At 41.7% G+C, this 18,123-nt stretch overlaps 1 protein-coding gene across 8 annotated transcripts in view; it reads left to right on the top strand.

Moving 5' to 3' along the window:
* The window catches only part of WDR7 (WD repeat domain 7), a 147,755-nt gene that overhangs the window by 9,741 nt on the left and 119,891 nt on the right, over positions 1 to 18,123 (top strand). For 7 of the 8 annotated variants that reach the window (XR_014230650.1, XM_082335893.1, XM_082335888.1 and 4 more), the window contains 8 exons: positions 5,098 to 5,269; positions 6,463 to 6,569; positions 9,764 to 9,842; positions 10,396 to 10,570; positions 12,449 to 12,525; positions 16,494 to 16,613; positions 16,810 to 16,955; positions 18,019 to 18,121. Coding sequence is in view for 7 of the 8 variants with exons in the window: in XM_082335893.1 (XP_082192019.1) it covers positions 5,111 to 5,269; positions 6,463 to 6,569; positions 9,764 to 9,842; positions 10,396 to 10,570; positions 12,449 to 12,525; positions 16,494 to 16,613; positions 16,810 to 16,955; positions 18,019 to 18,121 (966 nt within the window). In the remaining variant the exon portion in view is untranslated. Of the gene's footprint in view, positions 1 to 5,097; positions 5,270 to 6,462; positions 6,570 to 9,763; positions 9,843 to 10,395; positions 10,571 to 12,448; positions 12,526 to 16,493; positions 16,614 to 16,809; positions 16,956 to 18,018; positions 18,122 to 18,123 lie in introns of those variants that run through there. The other variant, XM_082335892.1, reaches the window with a different exon arrangement.

The following is an 18,123-nucleotide window of genomic DNA, read 5'->3' as shown; positions in this document are numbered from 1 at the left end:
TCTCTCACATTTTTCTGCATGGAAAATACAAAATCCTTTAGGTTACTTATATGTGCTACTACTTTTGTATGTTGTAATATCCTCTACGTTCCCTTTGAAAATTCAGTTTAAGTATGTATTTATAGCATTGTCGATTTTAAAGTTTTTATAAGTAGTTTGGAGAAGCATTAAACTGACTGCAAAATTTCAAGGAACAATTTTGTGCCCTGGTAGGGGAGCTTCTATATTTATTCAAAAGTGCAGCCGTTTGCATCACTGAAACAATCAAGTGACATGTAAATACTGCGACTTGGTCCCTGAACTGTGAGCAACAGGAGATGAAAGGAAGGAGAAGAGATTTTTATGGTGCTTATCAGCATTTTTACTCCTAGATTTTTCAGCTCTGAAATTATTGATTGGATTGCTTTATTAACCATTAAAATTTAGTCCATAGATTACACTGATGATAAACTATCATTTACTGTCATCAAAAAAAAAAAAAAAACCTCGGAGGAAGTGTGGTCAAACACATACTTTTGAGATCACTGCTAGACCAGTGTGTCTTCTAGTCAGGGGCGAGAGGGGTGCTCTGTGCGTGTTAGCTGCGGGGCTGCAGCTGTGGCGTCTTTCGGGATTAATCTGGGCACCGCTTTGCATTTGTAGCCCACAGCAGCGGAGCTGCTGAAGGGAGATTTTTGCAGGTAGCGAGGGAAGAACACTTTGTAAAGAACGTTGTACCTTGATTGGTATCAAGTGCTTTAGTATATATATAAAGCAAAGAAATTTCCATCTCTCCCCACCTTTTCCAATCTGTCCTTTGTTTTATTTTCTTACAAAAATTGGGTGGTAAAAGAGTTGAATGGGTATTTTTGTTTGGTTTTGGCGATTTTTGTTGTTCTTTGCCTTTTTTGTATTGCATGTGGACACTTTATCTGTTTTTCACTATATTTTTATGATTATTTCCGTGTAAATCGGGTATTTTTAGAATCGTAGCTCTTTAGTACGGTCACCGTATTCTTTAAAATTTTTTAATGATTTTATGGTTCTGTATTGTGATCAGACAGAACAATTGATCCAGCATTGCATAACAATTAACAATTACATTTACAGGCATGGTTTACAACTACTAGTTTCAGTGTAGCTTGTAGCATGTTGTGATAGATTAAATGCTTGATTGTTGGTATTTATTTATATTTGTTTATTGAATAATAGCTCTTAATAAAATAAATAGTTCTTAATAAAGGTAGTCCAATGGGATGCAAGAAATGAGTTGGCATAAAATGGCACTTTGTAGTAAGTGGTATTACTGGTTTTATGATATGGATTTTGTGAAAAACCGTGATGCATCTCTCGCTTTTCAGGAGTTTGAGGCTTGGTACGGCCAGCTGGCCCTGTAAGCTGTTTTACAGTTTGTAATACTTAGCTATTCATGCTTCTCCTCTTGCTGTCTTCCCTTCCCCCATTTTTCCATGTACATTATCACGTTCGATTTCTCTGGCTGCAGAGCTTGTTTGCTCTAGGAGTATAGGCAGCGTTTGTCAAAATTAATAAAAAAACCTACTTTCTTGAAGAAATTGCACTGTAATTTTTATGTAGATGAGAGATGATGTTAATTTATGTTGAACTCCATGTAGCATAGTAAACAATGTTTTGAAATAAAGGTCTCTGATGCAGAAAGCACTTGTTTAAGCGTGGGAGTCACCACTGGGAATGGCCAGGGTAACGTAAGATCCAACGGTCAAGTTCGTCGTTGGTGCAAGCCAGATCTCTGCGGCTGCCTCTCTTTATATCCACTCCGAGTTTGTCTCAAAGGGGAGACACTAGGCTTTGCACGATAGTTTTCAGTGGAACTGAAGATTATTGACTTAAATTCCCACAGCTTCCATGGAAATCTGAAGCTCGTTGTGCTTCCTTTGAAGAAAGGGCCGGCGAGATTGTTTTGCGGTGTGGTGTGTGGCAGTAGCCGGGCAGCGGGTCGGCATGGCTCCACCAGTTTGCTGGTTCCTTCCTTCTAACCATCGCTGTTGTCTGGTCAGAGTATCATGGGGAATGTTCCCCGCCGTGACAACCCCAGTTCCTCTCTGGGAAGTGGAGTTGCAGCGAACCTGACTTAGATTCAGGATGGCCTTTGTTTTTCCTCTCGTAACTCAGAATTTTTTTCCCCTCTTCTGAAGTGCTGTAAAATAGGTTTACATATCTGTGAACAGATGCAAACGTTGCTGGATTGGTCAAGCAAGAAGAATGTGTATGGTATCTATAGAAAGACAGGAAAACATGCATTTTAAAATATTTCTTCAGTGAATTCTGTCTGTGTTTGATGTGTTTATACTCCTTCTCTAAATCAGAAATTCTGCTCTGGTTTGAGCTGCGGTAAGTTCAGACCATAAACTGCCACAAGATAGTACATAGGAGTGTTTATTTATCTATTTCTCACAACCGTTTCACCTCTTCATTTATCACAAAACGCTCCAAGCAATAACTTTCCATAATTCAAACATACCACGGCAGAGTAGAGTAACTCCTGCAGCGCTGTTTGAATCCGGAATAAGAGACCGATAAGAAAATGTCAGTCATTCTGACATCTTTTATCTGCTTCATAGTTACATGTACCGTTTTCAGTTGTTGCTCAGGCAGTAATAGTAACTGGAATGGATCTTACATATGTCTTACATAAACTTATCGTTAGTACAATTGAAATGTAACTTAAATTGCAGCATTTTTATTTATTAAATGCAGAATATACCTAAAAAGTATAGCCAACCCAATGACGAGCTCAGCCGGTTACCTGGAAAGCAAAAGAAAGTCTGGTATTTGTAGTTTCCCGTTCCCGCGCGTGGACTTTGCCGTGTTCCCGGCCCAGGGCGGGCAGGCCGGCAGCCCCCCGAGCTGCTGCCTGCGTCGGCCCTGGCCCGGCCGCAGGACTGGCAGCGCATCGGCCAGCTCACTGCAAGCAAACTGGGATTCAAGGAGCCTACGTTATAAAAACAGTTAAGTGGTTGGCAAGCTCCGAATGTTGCTAACAAAAACAGTGGTTTGTTTTGGTGTTTAAATCTTGCGCTAATCCTCCTAACTGTTTTTTATTACTACAACTTGAGTTTCCACGGTGTTTTCTTTCTCTCTGAAGTTATGATTCAAACACCTTTGTCGTTTGCTGTTTCCCAGTCACCAAGAAAATTTGGGCTTTGTGACAGATAAAAATTTCTCCATGTTATCTGTGTCAATAAATTTTAATGTATTAAATGTTGACATGAAGATAGCATTGCATCTATTTCTTTTTGGACAGTGGCCAGAACCCAGTCTGTATGGCAAAGCACAGTGATCAAATCTGCCTTCAGATATTAAATAAGCACATCTAGTGCTACTGTAGTTCCTCAAAACACTTCTGTTTGCGTGGCTAGCCGATTGATTGTTGCTTTGGATTTCAGTACAAATTGACTCTTAAAAAAAAAAAAAGAAAAAAAGGCATTTTAGCACCACAGATGAACTTCACAAAACTTGTCAAATCTGCTGAGTCAGCAGGTTTGGCTGAAGTCATGCTGCAGTGCCCCTGAGTTTTACTTGCAGGGCTTTTTTTCTTGCCTCGGGTTTCAGCGGCGTAGCCAGCCCACAGAACAGCACGCTCGCTGCCCGCGGTTGTGCTGTGCCGCGCTTCCCCCTCGCTGGGAGCCGAGGCTGGTCCGTGGGCGAGCAGTTCGCTCTGCAGCTTAAAGCCGGCCGGGGTCGGCGGGGCTGGGGCCTGGGGTCTTGTGGAAACCGGGGAGGGGAGAAGGGGGGGCACTTGTCACAAAATCGTCAGCATCAGAATGACGGGATTACATGAGACTGTCAGCATTTATGCAGAATAAATGAAAATGCAACCTTTATTGAATAACAGGTGACGCCGTGGGTCCTGCAGTGCTGTAGTGCAGGGGGTCACAGGAATAAGTCAGTGCCTACTTGTCAGGTCTCGGTCTCTGAATCCCTTCAGTTCTGGTTTGGGGTCCGGGATCGGTGGTTGGCAGCGCTGGAGAAAGGAGGGAGGATAAGGGGGCTGCACTTGCTGTATTTATTCCTTTCCTGGCTTTCTTTAGTTCTAAATAGTGTTGATAGTGCTAGGAAGAATTTTTCCCCCTAATACCGCATCTTTTGATATTGCCTGTTCCAATTCCTTTTCCCTTCTCACCCCCTCTAAGCAGCTTTCGCTTGCGTGCGGCTCTGCCTGCCGTGGAGGGCAGGCTGTAGAAGTACACCTTTACTTCTATACCAACATTAGGGAGGTGACACTTTGAAAACATTTACCACCAAGGCTTAGAAACCAGAAACGGAAAGGTTCAAAACTAACATATATCTTTTAATTAGGCTATTTCTATTTTTAATTAGCTTTTATTTGGTTAGTTAGCATCTTAAGCTGTGTGCGTGAGGGGGAATGAACTGTCAGAGTATGAATTAAGGAATGGCATTAACCTTGGAAATGTTTTCCACCTCTAATTTCACCTAATGCAGGATACTAGATGTTCCAGCATAAATATAGATGTGAAAAAGCTATGTCAATGCGACACTGTTAGAACAGTATTTTTGAAAAGCGCGTAGTCATCTGTAGAAAGCTCCAGAGCCTATTTTTGATTAAAGGTTGTTGCATTTGCAAATGGCGATCAACTCCACTATCGGGCATATAATAGCTGCTGCAGCCCTGGGACTTAAAGCACTTGTTGCTACAAGATTGTTGTAAAAGGAATGATTTTTGGCAAAAGTGCCTGTGTGCACAGGGAAATGCTGTTTGGTACCTATACGTGTAGGGAAATGCCGCTTCGAAAAGTATCTTTTGCAAAATGTGTAAGAAATCAAAACTGTGATGTTATAATACTACCACAGTTCGCTGTATTTTTTCGAGTGACTGTTTAAAGAATGTTATTTAATCCGTATGCGGAGATGAACACATTCCCTGATGAGAGAAGAGGTGATTGTACTCTATTTTATTTGAAGAATGGCATATATAGCGACTATGTTTCTTTTGTATAAAATGTTTATAAAGTCACTTCAGACTAATTTTTTAAGTTTTTGTGAGGGCAAGAATGTGCTAAGTGCAGGAATGGCGTACCTGCTGAGATGTAATGTTTATTATCTTGATTAAATCGACAGGCGTGAAAGCAAAATGGCAGGAAACAGCCTCGTGCTGCCCATCGTCCTGTGGGGCCGTAAAGCCCCCACGCACTGCATATCCACCCTGCTGCTCATGGAGGACGCGTCAATGATCGTCACAGGATGCCACGATGGGCAGATATGTCTCTGGGACCTCTCTTTGGATTTAGAGGTAAGACTGTCTGTATAATCTTAGTTTTCTTTGTGTTTAAAGTGTGTATTGTTGTTGCCAGTGTGATTTTATTCTTCGATATTATAGTATCCATTCTGGTCTTCAGTTCTTTCTGCGCCCTGTTCGCCTGTCCTTTTTTCCTCCCTCTCATGAGGCCTGAATGTGACACTACATGCTTCCCGGAGTGAATAATTCAGATTAGAAAGAGACGGTTTTGCTCTTGAACTTTGTTGCTGCTCCCGCAGTGAGTTTTTTAAGTAATTACTTCCTCTTTTCTGGAGCTGCTCTAAACTAGTTGTTACTTTCAAGTTTAGCTGCTTAATACTGTTTTGTGAAAAGATATTCCAGTGATCGGAGGACTGTACTTAGAGAACTTTTTCAGGTTATTATTTTATTCAACCGTTTTTTTTTCCCCATGAAAATAGAAACAGGAAAAAGGCTAGTAGGAGAGAGAAAGGTTGATGATTAATTGTTTTATGCCAGTGGCTGCCCTAGAGTTGAAATCTGCAAGCGTCTATTTTGAATATGGTCTTGTAGTTTGCCTTGGTGCAAAGAGTTTTAAACTCTTGGAATGGAATAACAAAACAATCCTTTCTTGTAAAAAAGCAGCATGCTTCAGGAAAAGTTCATACTGAATACCTAAAAATCTCAATGTCTGTGAGTTACCCCATAAATTGTGTTCACGTCTGGTATATTTAAAAAGAAAGAACGGGAGAAAGTGACGAGCTCTTTCTAGAAAGGACAAATAAAGGGCAGTTTTCTTTTTTTATCTTTAATCTATATATGGGCTTTATATAACCTTATTTATGAATATATAGGGTTGTGACCTATACTTGATCGGGGAGGAAACTATTGTTGCAGTAGAACACAATTTTTTCATTCAAGGTGGGCCAAATTCAGCCTATGAGTTAAAATTATCGATAGCATGAGTTTGATGCAAAATGCATTTTTTCACAAATTTGCATTACAGCATTAGGTAGAAACTCTTTTTTCATGTGCTATAGCAGCATTCTGTGTAAACTCTTTCAAGATTATATATCTGTCTCGATGCTAATTAAATATGTGTGTGTGTATATATATATTAACACATATATTTATATAATACGTAAAATGGAAATCTGGAGTATGTATAGTCTGGTTAAGTAATAGTGCCTATGTTATTTTTACTTCACATTTTATTTCCCTGATTCTAGATTAATCCCAGAGCTCTGTTGTTTGGTCATACAGCCTCAATTACTTGTTTATCAAAGGCCTCTGCTTCCAGTGAAAAGCAGTATATAGTGAGTGCATCAGAAAGCGGGTGAGTTTCCTGAGGATTTATTAATATGCAGATCTGTTAAATAATGGAAATTGAGGGTAGAGGAGAGATCAGGTTGTTTACGTACACAGTATTTTTTTTTTGCTTAATCTAATGTCTATAGATATTCCAAATAATGGGACTTCCGCACTGTAGATACTGAGCGGGGTGTGAATTTTGGATTCATGGCCTGAGAGGAGCACGGGGAAGCGCCCGAGGTCCTGGAGGGTTTCCTCTGTTCTCTGTTCTGCTGCGGGAGTCGTGGCAGGACACCGCACAGTTGTGCGTGACACAATACGTGGAGCGCTGGATGTGACTTACGTTTGGGTGAACGAGGAGATGTGTGACGTTGTTGCCTTCAGTCAAGGCACTAATATGCTTTCTGTCATCTTTTCACTTGTCCAAGTTTGTCAGTTCGGTTGACAGTAGGTGCATGTTTTGCTTCTTTTTCTCTGCTTATCAAAGATACGTTTCTTGAGCGAAAGCAAGCTTGAGTTGTAGTGGAGCTTGTTGGCAGGAAATGATGCCTAATACATGTTTTAAAACTTGGAAACCTGTCACACAATTTATCTGTCTTTCTGTTGCAGTTTTATTTTTATCCTTAAGAAAAAATATGTCAGCAAATACATTTTATTTTTTAAGAGGTTTTATTTACTAATCGGAGCAACTTTTTGGAGGGCAGAAGGGGGAAGGATTTCTCATGCAATTGACATTAATGGGGATTGCAGTCAGGTAATTTATAAGACAAAAAAAAGTCATACTCTGTAACTTTTCAATAAGATATACTTTGTACGCTCACATTTTAGCCTAGATTTTGGGCTAATTTATTGAAAAGATACACAATTTGATAAATGACAGGTCAAAGCATTGGGGCTAACTAGTTTCATCGTTCATAACTCACACGTTATTTCCCCCTCACCTCTTCTTCCCATCCTCTGCCTCAGGCTGAGTACAGGATCTTTAGTAACAGGCTGTCCTCTACTGGGAGAGCACTTTCAGCTGGCTAAATAACTTGTTCTGCTGTGGTTTCAGGCCGTAGCTTTTGCCCTCTGCCTGCAGTTCCCCTCCGGTTATGCAGAGCTTTTCCCCCCACGCCCCTGGGCGTTAGCGGCCGTCAGGAGCTGGAGTCCGGGTCAGCACAGCCGGGCTGGCAGCGCAGCTCAGGCAGGACAGGGAAGAGCGCCCAGCTTAAACAGCCTTGCAGAGACAGGGAGCCCCTGCCGAGACAGCTTCCAGCGCTTTCTGAAGAGCTCTTCAAGGCCAGGCAGCAACTCCTCAGAGCCCAGGCCAGCCCCCACGAGTGAGGAGGATGCGTTCCCTGTATCCTTGTCCCTACACTCCTACTCTGGCTGGCTATAAGAAAGTGAGTCCTCGTTACCAGCAAGCCGTTTCTAGGAAACGGGCCATGGTCTTGTTCTTCTGATAGAGTCATTCTGGAAGGCAGGAGCCTTCTTTCCCCCCAAAACATGAGCCTAGTTTTGGTTCAGGGAGTTGAAGTAACTACTCTTGCTATCGAGAGTCTAGAATAGCTTCTGAGTCTCAAAGTGGAGGTACAAGCATTTCGGTTATAAATGAATCGTCTTCATGGACTTGCCTTGAACAAGACGGGTTGCCCTTCACTTCTGTCCTGTGGCAGGCCATTTCGTAACGCTGCTGACTTTTAGCATCTCTTTCTTGAGTCTTCACAGCACCGGGAGCGCTATGTATTGAGGTGCGGTATAGCTTTAAAATGGATTAGCTCTCTTTGCGGACACTGTTGTTCTGGAATAAAAGAAACTGTTTTGGAAAGGAGTTGTCATTACTCATCATAATATTCCTTCTTAAACTAGTGGAGGCTTTGAACACTCTTAGATTTAATGTGGGATGCATGTGTAATTTGTTCTTAAAGTATGCCTTTCACTTTACCTTTTCAAAGTTTGCTTTGAAAAGTTAACCTTCCAACTCAGTTGTCTTTCACTAGGCAAAATATTTGACCTGGAAGTCTTTGCAAAGGTGTTCCTTCCAGGAGCATCAGTCTGTTCTTGAGGGCTTTTTCAGTCATGTGCAGAACTCACCGTTTGAATGACAAACTTTTCTGGCGTGCAAAACAAGCTTATGAAAGGAAAAAGAAGTTTGTGAGTCTGGGTTTTGTTTGTTTGTTTATTTGCTTTGTTTTTTAAAAGGCTGTTTACCAAAAGTGGGCCTCCAGGCTGAGGCTGAGTTGATCAATTCTGGTTGAGGAAGAAATTTCTTAACCTCTGCCTATATAAATGTAGCTGGCCAGGTATAGGTCTGTTATGTATCCAAATAAAATAATTTTTTAATCTGGAAAAGGCAGGGAACAATATGACCGAACAACCTTTTAACCTGGAAGTTGAGAGTACAATGTGCCAAAACTTAGAATTTCCATCTTGTAGTGATTACAGTACTGAGCAATCTTTTCCTTTTGGATTTAGAACCAAAATATGTTCTCATTGTGGAATTACATATCTGGTGTAAAGGGAAAAAAGGTGAGAAAGCAGCTGACATTCTGTTCTGATTAAATTTTAATATAAAATTTTGAAAGTTCTTTTTCTTTTAAAATACTGTAAATAGGGGAAATAGCTGCTAATTATTATGAATTCATAAGGGAACTGTAATCTTTGCTCATAAGACAAGTCAGAAAAGTATCTACTGGTACTGTTTCTAATTTGTTGTTCAGTGCTCTCAGTTTGGTCTTAGAAGTGCCCAAGAGTGGCAGGTGATGCTTCCCCCCCTTACCAGCCTGGGCCCGCAGAGAACCCGCAGCGTTCCCTGCCATCTGACGCAGCTCTGTGCTCTGTAGTGCCGTTTTCTTCCTCACAAATGTGGAGAAGGCAAGCCAATCTTTGGACGACTCGGGGGATGCAGTAGGAGTGTATAATGACTTGAAACATTTGTGAGAGAAGTGAGGAATTCTCAGTTCTGTGCTTGTGTTTACTTAACGTTGGTTGTTTATGATGAACCTTGACATTTTGCTTGTTCCCCTTATCTGTGTAGGGAAGGAGAGGTGGTGTAGATTCAGATAGAAGGATTGGAAATTCAAGCTGATTTTTTGAGTTTCCTTTATCTAAATGCAATTTACATAGTCACTAACAAATGGTTCAAATGGTTAAGATTCCCCCAGTGTAAATGGTTTTTAAACCCTTGGAAGACTGAAATATTTTCCATGTAGTTTTAATCTGCCTTTTATATTTTAGGGAGATGTGCCTGTGGGATGTGAATGATGGGAGATGCATAGAGTTTACTAAACTAGCCTGTACACACACTGGCATACAGGTTAGTACTTTGTGTATGTTTCAGAGGCCCTATTCTATGTTGCAATGCATGGATAACTATAGATCAGTTATCAAAGCAAGGCTGTTTTGTTTCTTTTTAAGCTTAATGGTGACATTATATACATACTTCGGTATCTCATAAATAGTTTATGCTGTATCATCAAATGCCCTAGAGCTGGAAATATGTGCTGTGCTTCAGCAGTTGAAAAAGTGTGGCATAATTAATGAGAGAGGCTGGAAAGAAAGGAGGAAAGGGAGAAAATGTTTGGAGGAGCGCTGCCAGGGGAGGTGGGAGCGTGAGGATGACCTTAGCAGGGAAGGCGGAGGCAGGCTCCTGTCAGCTCCAGGAGCTGGGTGTGCAGGGTAAGGATTGCCTTGGGAAGGTAACAGGAGAAAGGGGGCCTCGCAGAAAGCTCTCCTCGTCAGTGCAGAGTAGTAGTTTTTAAACAAATAGGCGTTAGAATATATTTATGAAATTATGATTTTGATTAAAAATGAAGTAGCCGATGTCTCACATGGAGTATAATTTCTGTCTTTTGTTAATATCCATTTAGTTCTATCAGTTTACAGTTGGGACTCAGCGTGAAGGGAGGCTGCTATGCCATGGACATTACCCAGAAATTCTTGTTGTGGATGCTACCAGCCTTGAAGTTCTTTATTCTTTATTATCCAAGATATCTCCCGACTGGATCAGCTCCATGACTATCATTCGATCCAACAGAACACAAGGTAATTATTTTTGTTGCTTTTATCATGGCTTTGCCTCCCTGTGAGAAACACTGTTTTCAGCTTTTTCAAGAACCTGGGGAGGAACTAGGATGTTATTTCTCGTGACCATGGGCAACACCCCGCAAACACTAGCCTTTTGGGAACGCAAAGTATACGTAGTTGTTTCTAGTCCCTGAAAAAGAGGCTAGTTTCATGTCTGCGCAGTATTGTCTCTGCTGCCGTTCCATCAAATGGGAGTTTTGGCTCTGGCTAAAATGTAACTGCTTTCTCATGACCAGAACCTAAAACCTCTGCGTGTGCGCTTGGCGGGAGCCAGGCTCACCTGGTAAACAGGTTCAGCTCTGTCATCTGCAGTGCGTGCGTGTGCTGAAACCTGAAGGACAAGGAACCTTCCCACAGGAAGAGTGATTTTTTTTATTATTATTATTATTATTATTTTTTATTTTGAATAAAAGCGTATTCCACTAGGGTGATAACTTGGTTTCTCTTTGAGAATTGAGAAAGAGTTCTGGAGAGCACTCTGACAGCAAGACCCTGGAAGCTGGCAGAAGACTGGAGGAAGGGTTGCAAGCGCTCTAAATGCTAAGGCTGTCATCTGCATTACTAACATGATGTGTAGTACACGTCGAGATCATTTGGCAAGCTATACATCATAATTTTTGACAAGATATGTATGTACTAGGAGTATTTCTTGTGATTAGTAGCTTTACAAAAAGCACTGTCATAACATTTTCAAAGCTATTATTGCAGGAAATGTGTTTAAGGAATGGGCTGATTAAAGTACACAATAGGATTAAAAAACCTGAAGACTGTAGAGGGAGGAACTTCTAAAAGTGATGACAGTCAGTTTAGCGGAGAGGTATGTGAGTAGGCTCATGTTCGGTGGTGGATTGGTTGACATGGTTTGAAGTGATAGCTGTCCACACATCTGTGTTGCTCTGCTAGCTGGTGTTAATTTGCTAGGCTTTAAATTGTGGCAGCTGAGGCGGAGAGGTGTCTCACTTGGGTTTTCCCGCTGTGGAGGCTGTAGTTCTTAAGAGGTTTGGGGAACACTAAGGAAGAAGATCCTGACAAAAGGAGAGACTTTTATCTTGAGTTAAGGCTGACAGCAGTTGTAAACTGAGTGGTCCCAAAGTCCTGGAGTGGGAAAGCTCAATTGCTGTCCCCACAACATCTAAGTTGCTGGAACAACTGGAAGTGAACTCTGGTATTAAGTGTTTCCCGATACTGCCTTTAATTTTATTTCCTGTTTTGTAGTCGTTTTTATATTGTAATCAAGAAGTTACCCCTTGGATTTTGGTCTGACACCAGACTTGTCTGGTAGAAACAGGAATGTCTAGAAAGTTTGACTAGTGCTTGATATACTTTGGCTTTTGTGAAGGTAATAACTCTAATGGAGTAATTTTGCAGAGATGCCCTTTGGGAGCCTGCAGCGAAGAGATGCTTGGGCAGCTGTACAACTAGAGTAAGCTTCCCATTAAACCTCAGCTTCCTCGCAGGCTGCTGTGGGCAGACAGCTAGGCGTAAGCAACAAATCTCCCCTTGCCTGTGGGGAGAGTGGTGGGACAACCCACGATGTCTGATAGCAATACTAGAAACAACCATGGCTTCCCTTCCTCCCATTTAATTTGAGCCCTGAGTATTAATTGAGAGATGTAAACACAAACCCGTGAGATCTGTGTGTGTGTGTGCATGTGTGCTTCTGGAATACCACTTCGCAAATAAACATTTGATTTTGAAGCAAACACTTCAGGAATGTTTTGATAAACTTTTAACGTTGAGGTACTCTCAGTATATTTTTGTACTCAGATATGCACAAGTGTGCAACAAAATGAAGACGTCCTTGTACTTATCAGCCTAATGCTTGTTTTTCCCCAGAGGATACTGTTGTAGCAGTTTCGGTGACTGGCATCCTGAAAGTATGGATAATAACCTCTGAAGTTAGTCGGATGCAGGTAAACAAAGGCTTCTGAATTAATGATATTTCCTGTTGTGATGAAGGGGGAACTTCTATTAATGCTGTTTCCTGTTCTTCCAGCTACCTAATGATATTAGGTTTTTTTCCTCTTTGCCATTTGAAAATCAATTTCGTTAATTTTGCTTTACTGATTCTTCAAGTTACCAGCAGAACTCCTAATCTTTCTGATGTTTGACTCTGAGAACTTATTTCAAAATTATAGAATCATGGAATCGTTTAGGTTGGAAAAGGCCCTTAAGGTCATCAAGCCCAACCGTTAACCCAGCACTGCCAAGTCCACCGCTAAACCATGTCCCTCAGCACTACATCTACCTGGCTTTTAAATCCCTCCAGGGATGGGGACTCAGCCCCTGCCCTGGGCAGCCTGGGCCAGGGCCTGACAGCCCTTTGGGGGAAGAAGTTTTTCCCCATACCCAACCCGAACCTGCCCTGGCGCAGCTTGAGGCCGTTCCCTCTCGTCCCATCGCTTGTTCCTGGGGAGCAGAGACCGACCCCCCCGGCTCCAGCCTCCTTTCAGGCCGTTGCAGAGAGCGATGAGGGCTCCCCTCAGCCTCCTCTTCTCCAGGCTGAGCCCCCCCAGCTCCCCCAGCCGCTCCTCCCCAGCCTTGTGCTCCAGCCCCTGCCCCAGCCTCGCTGCCCTGCTCTGGCCACGCTCCAGCCCCTCCATGGCCGCCTTGGGGTGCGGGGCCCAGCGCTGAGCACAGCATTCGAGGGGCGGCCTCACCAGTGCCCAGCGCAGGGGCACCATCCCCTCCCTGCTCCTGCTGGCCACACCGTTCCTGACACAAGCCAGGATGCCACTGGCCCTCTTGGCCACCTGGGCACCCTGCTGGCTCATGTTCAGCAGCTGTCGACCACCACCCCCAGGCCCTTTCCCGCCGGGCAGCTCCCAGCTTCTCCTCCCCACGCCTGCAGCGGTGCCTGGGGTTGGTGTGCCCCAAGTGCAGGACCCAGCCCTGAGCCTTGTTGAATTTCAAAATTAAGAGTAGGATAATCTCCAATTTCTACAAATCTTTTTTTTTTTGTTATTTGTACCATGTAACGATTTGTGTTAATATACAAATGTTCTTGTTAATACACAAATATTTGTCTTTTAATTTTTCCCTCTCTAAAAGTCCTGTTCTTTCATTAAGTCACCTTGTACTACATTCCACAGGAGTTTTGAGTTCCAAAGGGAATTTAGTAGCAAAGATTGTTACAGTAATGTTTAACTTTCCAAACCGGTACGGATGCTGTACTGCATGCATAACTTTATTCAGTACAGGCAGAACTTCTATATGCAAGAGCTTGCATTATAAGGACTCATTAGTTGAAAGAGATGATGCTAATAAATACATGTTTACTCTCTGTAGTATCAATAGAAAAAATAAGTCACAGAGCTAAAGCTTGCCCTGGACTGCATAGGAAGTGTGTGTCTTTTAATATGGTGGTGGCATTATAGAAGAGACTTTGTCACAAGACTTCATTTTTTTTAAGATTAAGTTGTCCAGTTACATTTCTTATTCTCTTAAAAGATCTGTACCTAATTTTTAAAAATTTTTCATTATAGTTTTATTATCTCATACTATATTACTATTATTATTAAATATAGTATTAAATTTTATTTAGTATTAAAATTTATTATTAAATGTAATATTTTCTTTGAGAAAGATGAGAAGTGAGATGTGGAGATGCCTGAAGGGTTTGCTGAGCAGAGAATCCCGCTTTTAGGAATATTCATTATTAGGGATAATCTATGGCGCGCTCTGTTATTTGGCAGTTCCTGCCTTCCTGTGTACTAATGAATAAAAGCCCTAGAGGAGGTTTGTCACACACCTCATAGACCTCTGGCAAATCAGCTACTCACAGAAACTTCTTGTAAAAGATATACATCATTATAGATGCTTAGCAACTATGGAAGAATAACCTTATGAATATAAATGAGCTGGTTTTTGATGAACTTGTTTATTTCCAGAATATTTGTAATGCTAAAGCAGCACAGCTTGCGTTACTTTGGAAGACCAATATAACGGAATTCCTTGCTTCTGACCCCATCAGGGGACAGAGGTGGTTTTCATGGTTTTTTGTTTCATAGTTTCAAACTTGATGAAATTATGTTTGCTCTCAAAGCATTTTCTGAAAACCCTTGTTACGCTGCTGGTAATGTTTTAGCTAACATCACGTGTAACAGTTACACTTTAAAAAAAAAAGAAAAAGGGAGCTGTGAGCAGTGAAGAGTATTGGCTGTCATGAATGTAAGAAACACAAAGATGTAACTAAACAGGAGCTTATCGCAGTCTGGTCTGTTTGGGATGGGGGGAGCCTTGAAAGAATGACACGTGAGCTGAATCTGCTTAGTTTCAGCTGACTCTCTGGACGCAAGGTAATCCATTGACAGTGATGATACTAAATAGGCACCACTAATCTGTCCAGCTGGGGAATTTGTTAGACTTAAGTGATGAAAGAGGATACCACATGCTCCTGCAGATCTTCTTATGAGGAGTAATAGAATAAGGACTGCTACAAGTGTTTGGTTTTTCCTTAGAAGTTGGCCATCTGGCATCTTATGAGACTGCGTAGTTCCTTTTCCATCACATGGTCTCTGTCATGTTCCTAAGTTCAATTTGAGCGAGAAGAAAAAGTCAGCTGGGTATTTTCTTGTTATCTGATTTCCATCTGTATGTTGTTCTGCGTAGAGACTCTCGGATTTAGACACTGGTTGCTGTCACACTGTCTGAGCACTTAAATGGTTCCTGTGTAGGACAGAATGCTTATTTCCCATCTCGAAGATGAGGAAATAATATTTCAGGAAAATACTATCTTGCCACAGACACCTGTAACAGGGTAAGGAGTTGTGATCTAGGACATCCGAGTCCTCGCTTCTGCCTTAATTGCCTGGTTATCCCGATTTTCTCTCCCCTGCCTCCATAAGGTTGTGTTTTACGAAAGTGAAGAGCCCTGTGAAATTGGCTGAAGTGACTGGCATTGCAGACAGGTCTTTCTGTAAGTCTCCTGTTTATACCCGCGGCAGGTTATCTGCAGCCTTCTGTTGATGCAGCCAGGTTTTTACAACTGTAAGCCAAGCTTTTCAGATGATGAATGGCGTGGCTGTCCCTCCTTCCTTCAAGGTATCCCAAGTCAGAGTGAGGATGGACGGTCAGTGGAAGCGAGGATTAGCTTGGGAGCTAGTCTGGGTGTTCTGGGTCTGGACAGACTAGCAGTGACCACCCTCGGTACCAGCAGAAGCAAGTTTTGCTTTGAGGTGGGCCCGGATTCATCAAGGTACAGCACTGATGTGACAGATCAGCCTGATACTCAGCGGAGGGTGTTTGGCCAAACGGTTGAGATCCCATGCTATTTGATAGTGCTAAATTGAATCTCAGAACAACATGGTCAGCAGTGACTGAATCTTAACTTATGGCCAAGGGTCGGTCTACAGCTGAAAACTTTGAGACGTGATCACGCTAGTGGACATGACATGAGGAAGGGAACGGCCCGTGTATTCAGCAGTTCCGCTCTCCGGCTTTGCTGGCGTGCTGGTCAGTACTTGCGCCTGATTATGGCTATATACATATGCTCTCTAAACACAAGTGATAACCTCCTGTTGGCGTCATTTTTGTCTGTCTCTACGAGCCAATTTCTTACTTATCACTTCTTCAGTTCTGCTTTTCTGCACGTTTGCTACTCTTGTACTTGTGACAAAGTCTTCAGACTTGGCTATCACAGGAAAGTTGGTATTCAAGGTACGATATACCCATAGGAGTATCAAAATAAAACATAAGTGTTTGCTTCAGTTAAAATACACAGAAACATTGACAAGCTCATAACTTGAGCAAATTTAAAACCATCAAGAAATCTTTTTTGAAGATGTTGTTGTTACAGAAGGTAATATGGCTCTATTTAATTTCAGATTTATAATTTTAAATAAAAGGCTGTTAATTTAATGTTGGTTTTGTTTGTTTTTAGGATACCACACCCGTATTTGAAGAGGAGTCAAAACCTATTTATTGTCAAAACTGTCAAAGCATTTCTTTCTGTGCGTTTACCCAGCGGTCGTTGTTGGTTGTGTGTTCCAAATACTGGAGGGTAAGGCAAGCTAGCTGCACAGCACCTGGCTGCTTTTCACTGTAGAAGCTGATTTAATTAAATTGCCAGTGAGACATTTAGATCAAGATGCTCTAAGTCCTTTTAATGTGTCTATATTGAAACCGAAATTAGCCGCTGTCTGGGCATTTTAATCTGTAATTGGTTAATGACAACAGACTGTTCTGTTTCTTTTCAGGTTTTTGATGCTGGAGATTATTCCCTCTTATGTTCAGTCCCTAGTGAAAACGATCAGACCTGGACTGGTGGCGACTTTGTGTCAGCTGATAAAGTGATTGTATGGACGGAAGACGGACAAAGTTTCATATATAAATTACCAGCCAGGTAGTCAACAATGAAATACTCCATTTATTTATTTTGTGAGATAAAAACATGAGCAACTTTGAAGAAATGTTGAGTATCTCTGGCTTTTATTTTGCTACAAAATCATACGGATGTTGCAGAAACTAGTATTCCATGAGTGTATTTTAAAGTCTGCGTCCCCTAAATGTATCCTGTTGAAGCAATGCTCAGTAATTTAGATTGCCTCAACCAAGATTGCTACGCTATTTTCTGATATTACGCTCCTTTTCACCTCCTCATGGAGCTGTGTGATGGGAAGAGGTGCATTTTGCTCTTGAACAAGTGTCATAAATTAAAATAAAATATAATTTAAGTATTTCCTTAACCAGGCCCAAATACGGAAGAAATAAGATTTTGCTATATGGAGTCAATGTAAATGATGATCGTATTATTGTAACAGAGTACTCTTTCAGCCCATTAAGGGAAGGCACGAACAGCTGAGTTTGTGCACGTAAATGTGAAAACATAAAATTAATTTAAAATTAGGTATCAAAGAGGTTCAATAAACGTAGAATGACAAAAGTAAAATAAAAAACTTTTCTTCTGACATCTTCATGACATGCAAACATCCCTTTGCTCTGGGTAGAGATAGTTTTATCTTGGAGATCCTTGGGTGTTCTCACATAAATCAGGCGAGAAGTCCTTTCTCACGCTTCTATGTGATCAGCGCATGAGGATGCGAGCAGATCTATCTGGTGGTCTGTCGGAGCAGTCCTTGGGTTTGGTGCGTTTTGGTCCTGAGCGTGAGGCCAGATGTGTTTACGTCCAAAGCGGACCTAAAGCCAGGCTACCTTCATTCTTTTTTTCCTTCAGTGCTGGCTGTCGGGGGGAACTGAGTTGGACACGTTTGGAGCAGTTGTTAATTGATGAAGAATACCCTGTGCATTAAAATTAGAGTAATGATCTGCTATAAATTGGAAAAAATGTAATGTTTAAGGGCTTGGGGGTTGGTTTTGCTTAGTATTATTTAGTTAGCTAGCAATGTAGTAATCACTCTCTAGTAATACAAGGAATTTTATTCCTTTCTCTTTGTTCTTAAACCCAGCTGTCTACCAGCTAGCGATTCATTTCGCAGAGATGTGGGGAAAGCAGTAGAAAATTTAATTCCGCCTTTATTGTACAGTGTGTTGGACAGAGCAGATAAACAGGT

The sequence above is a fragment of the Platalea leucorodia genome (genome assembly GCF_965183815.1).
Source record: "Platalea leucorodia genome assembly, chromosome: Z".
In the NCBI taxonomy this organism is placed as follows: domain Eukaryota; kingdom Metazoa; phylum Chordata; class Aves; order Pelecaniformes; family Threskiornithidae; genus Platalea; species Platalea leucorodia.
This window is presented reverse-complemented; position numbering and strand designations above follow the sequence as displayed.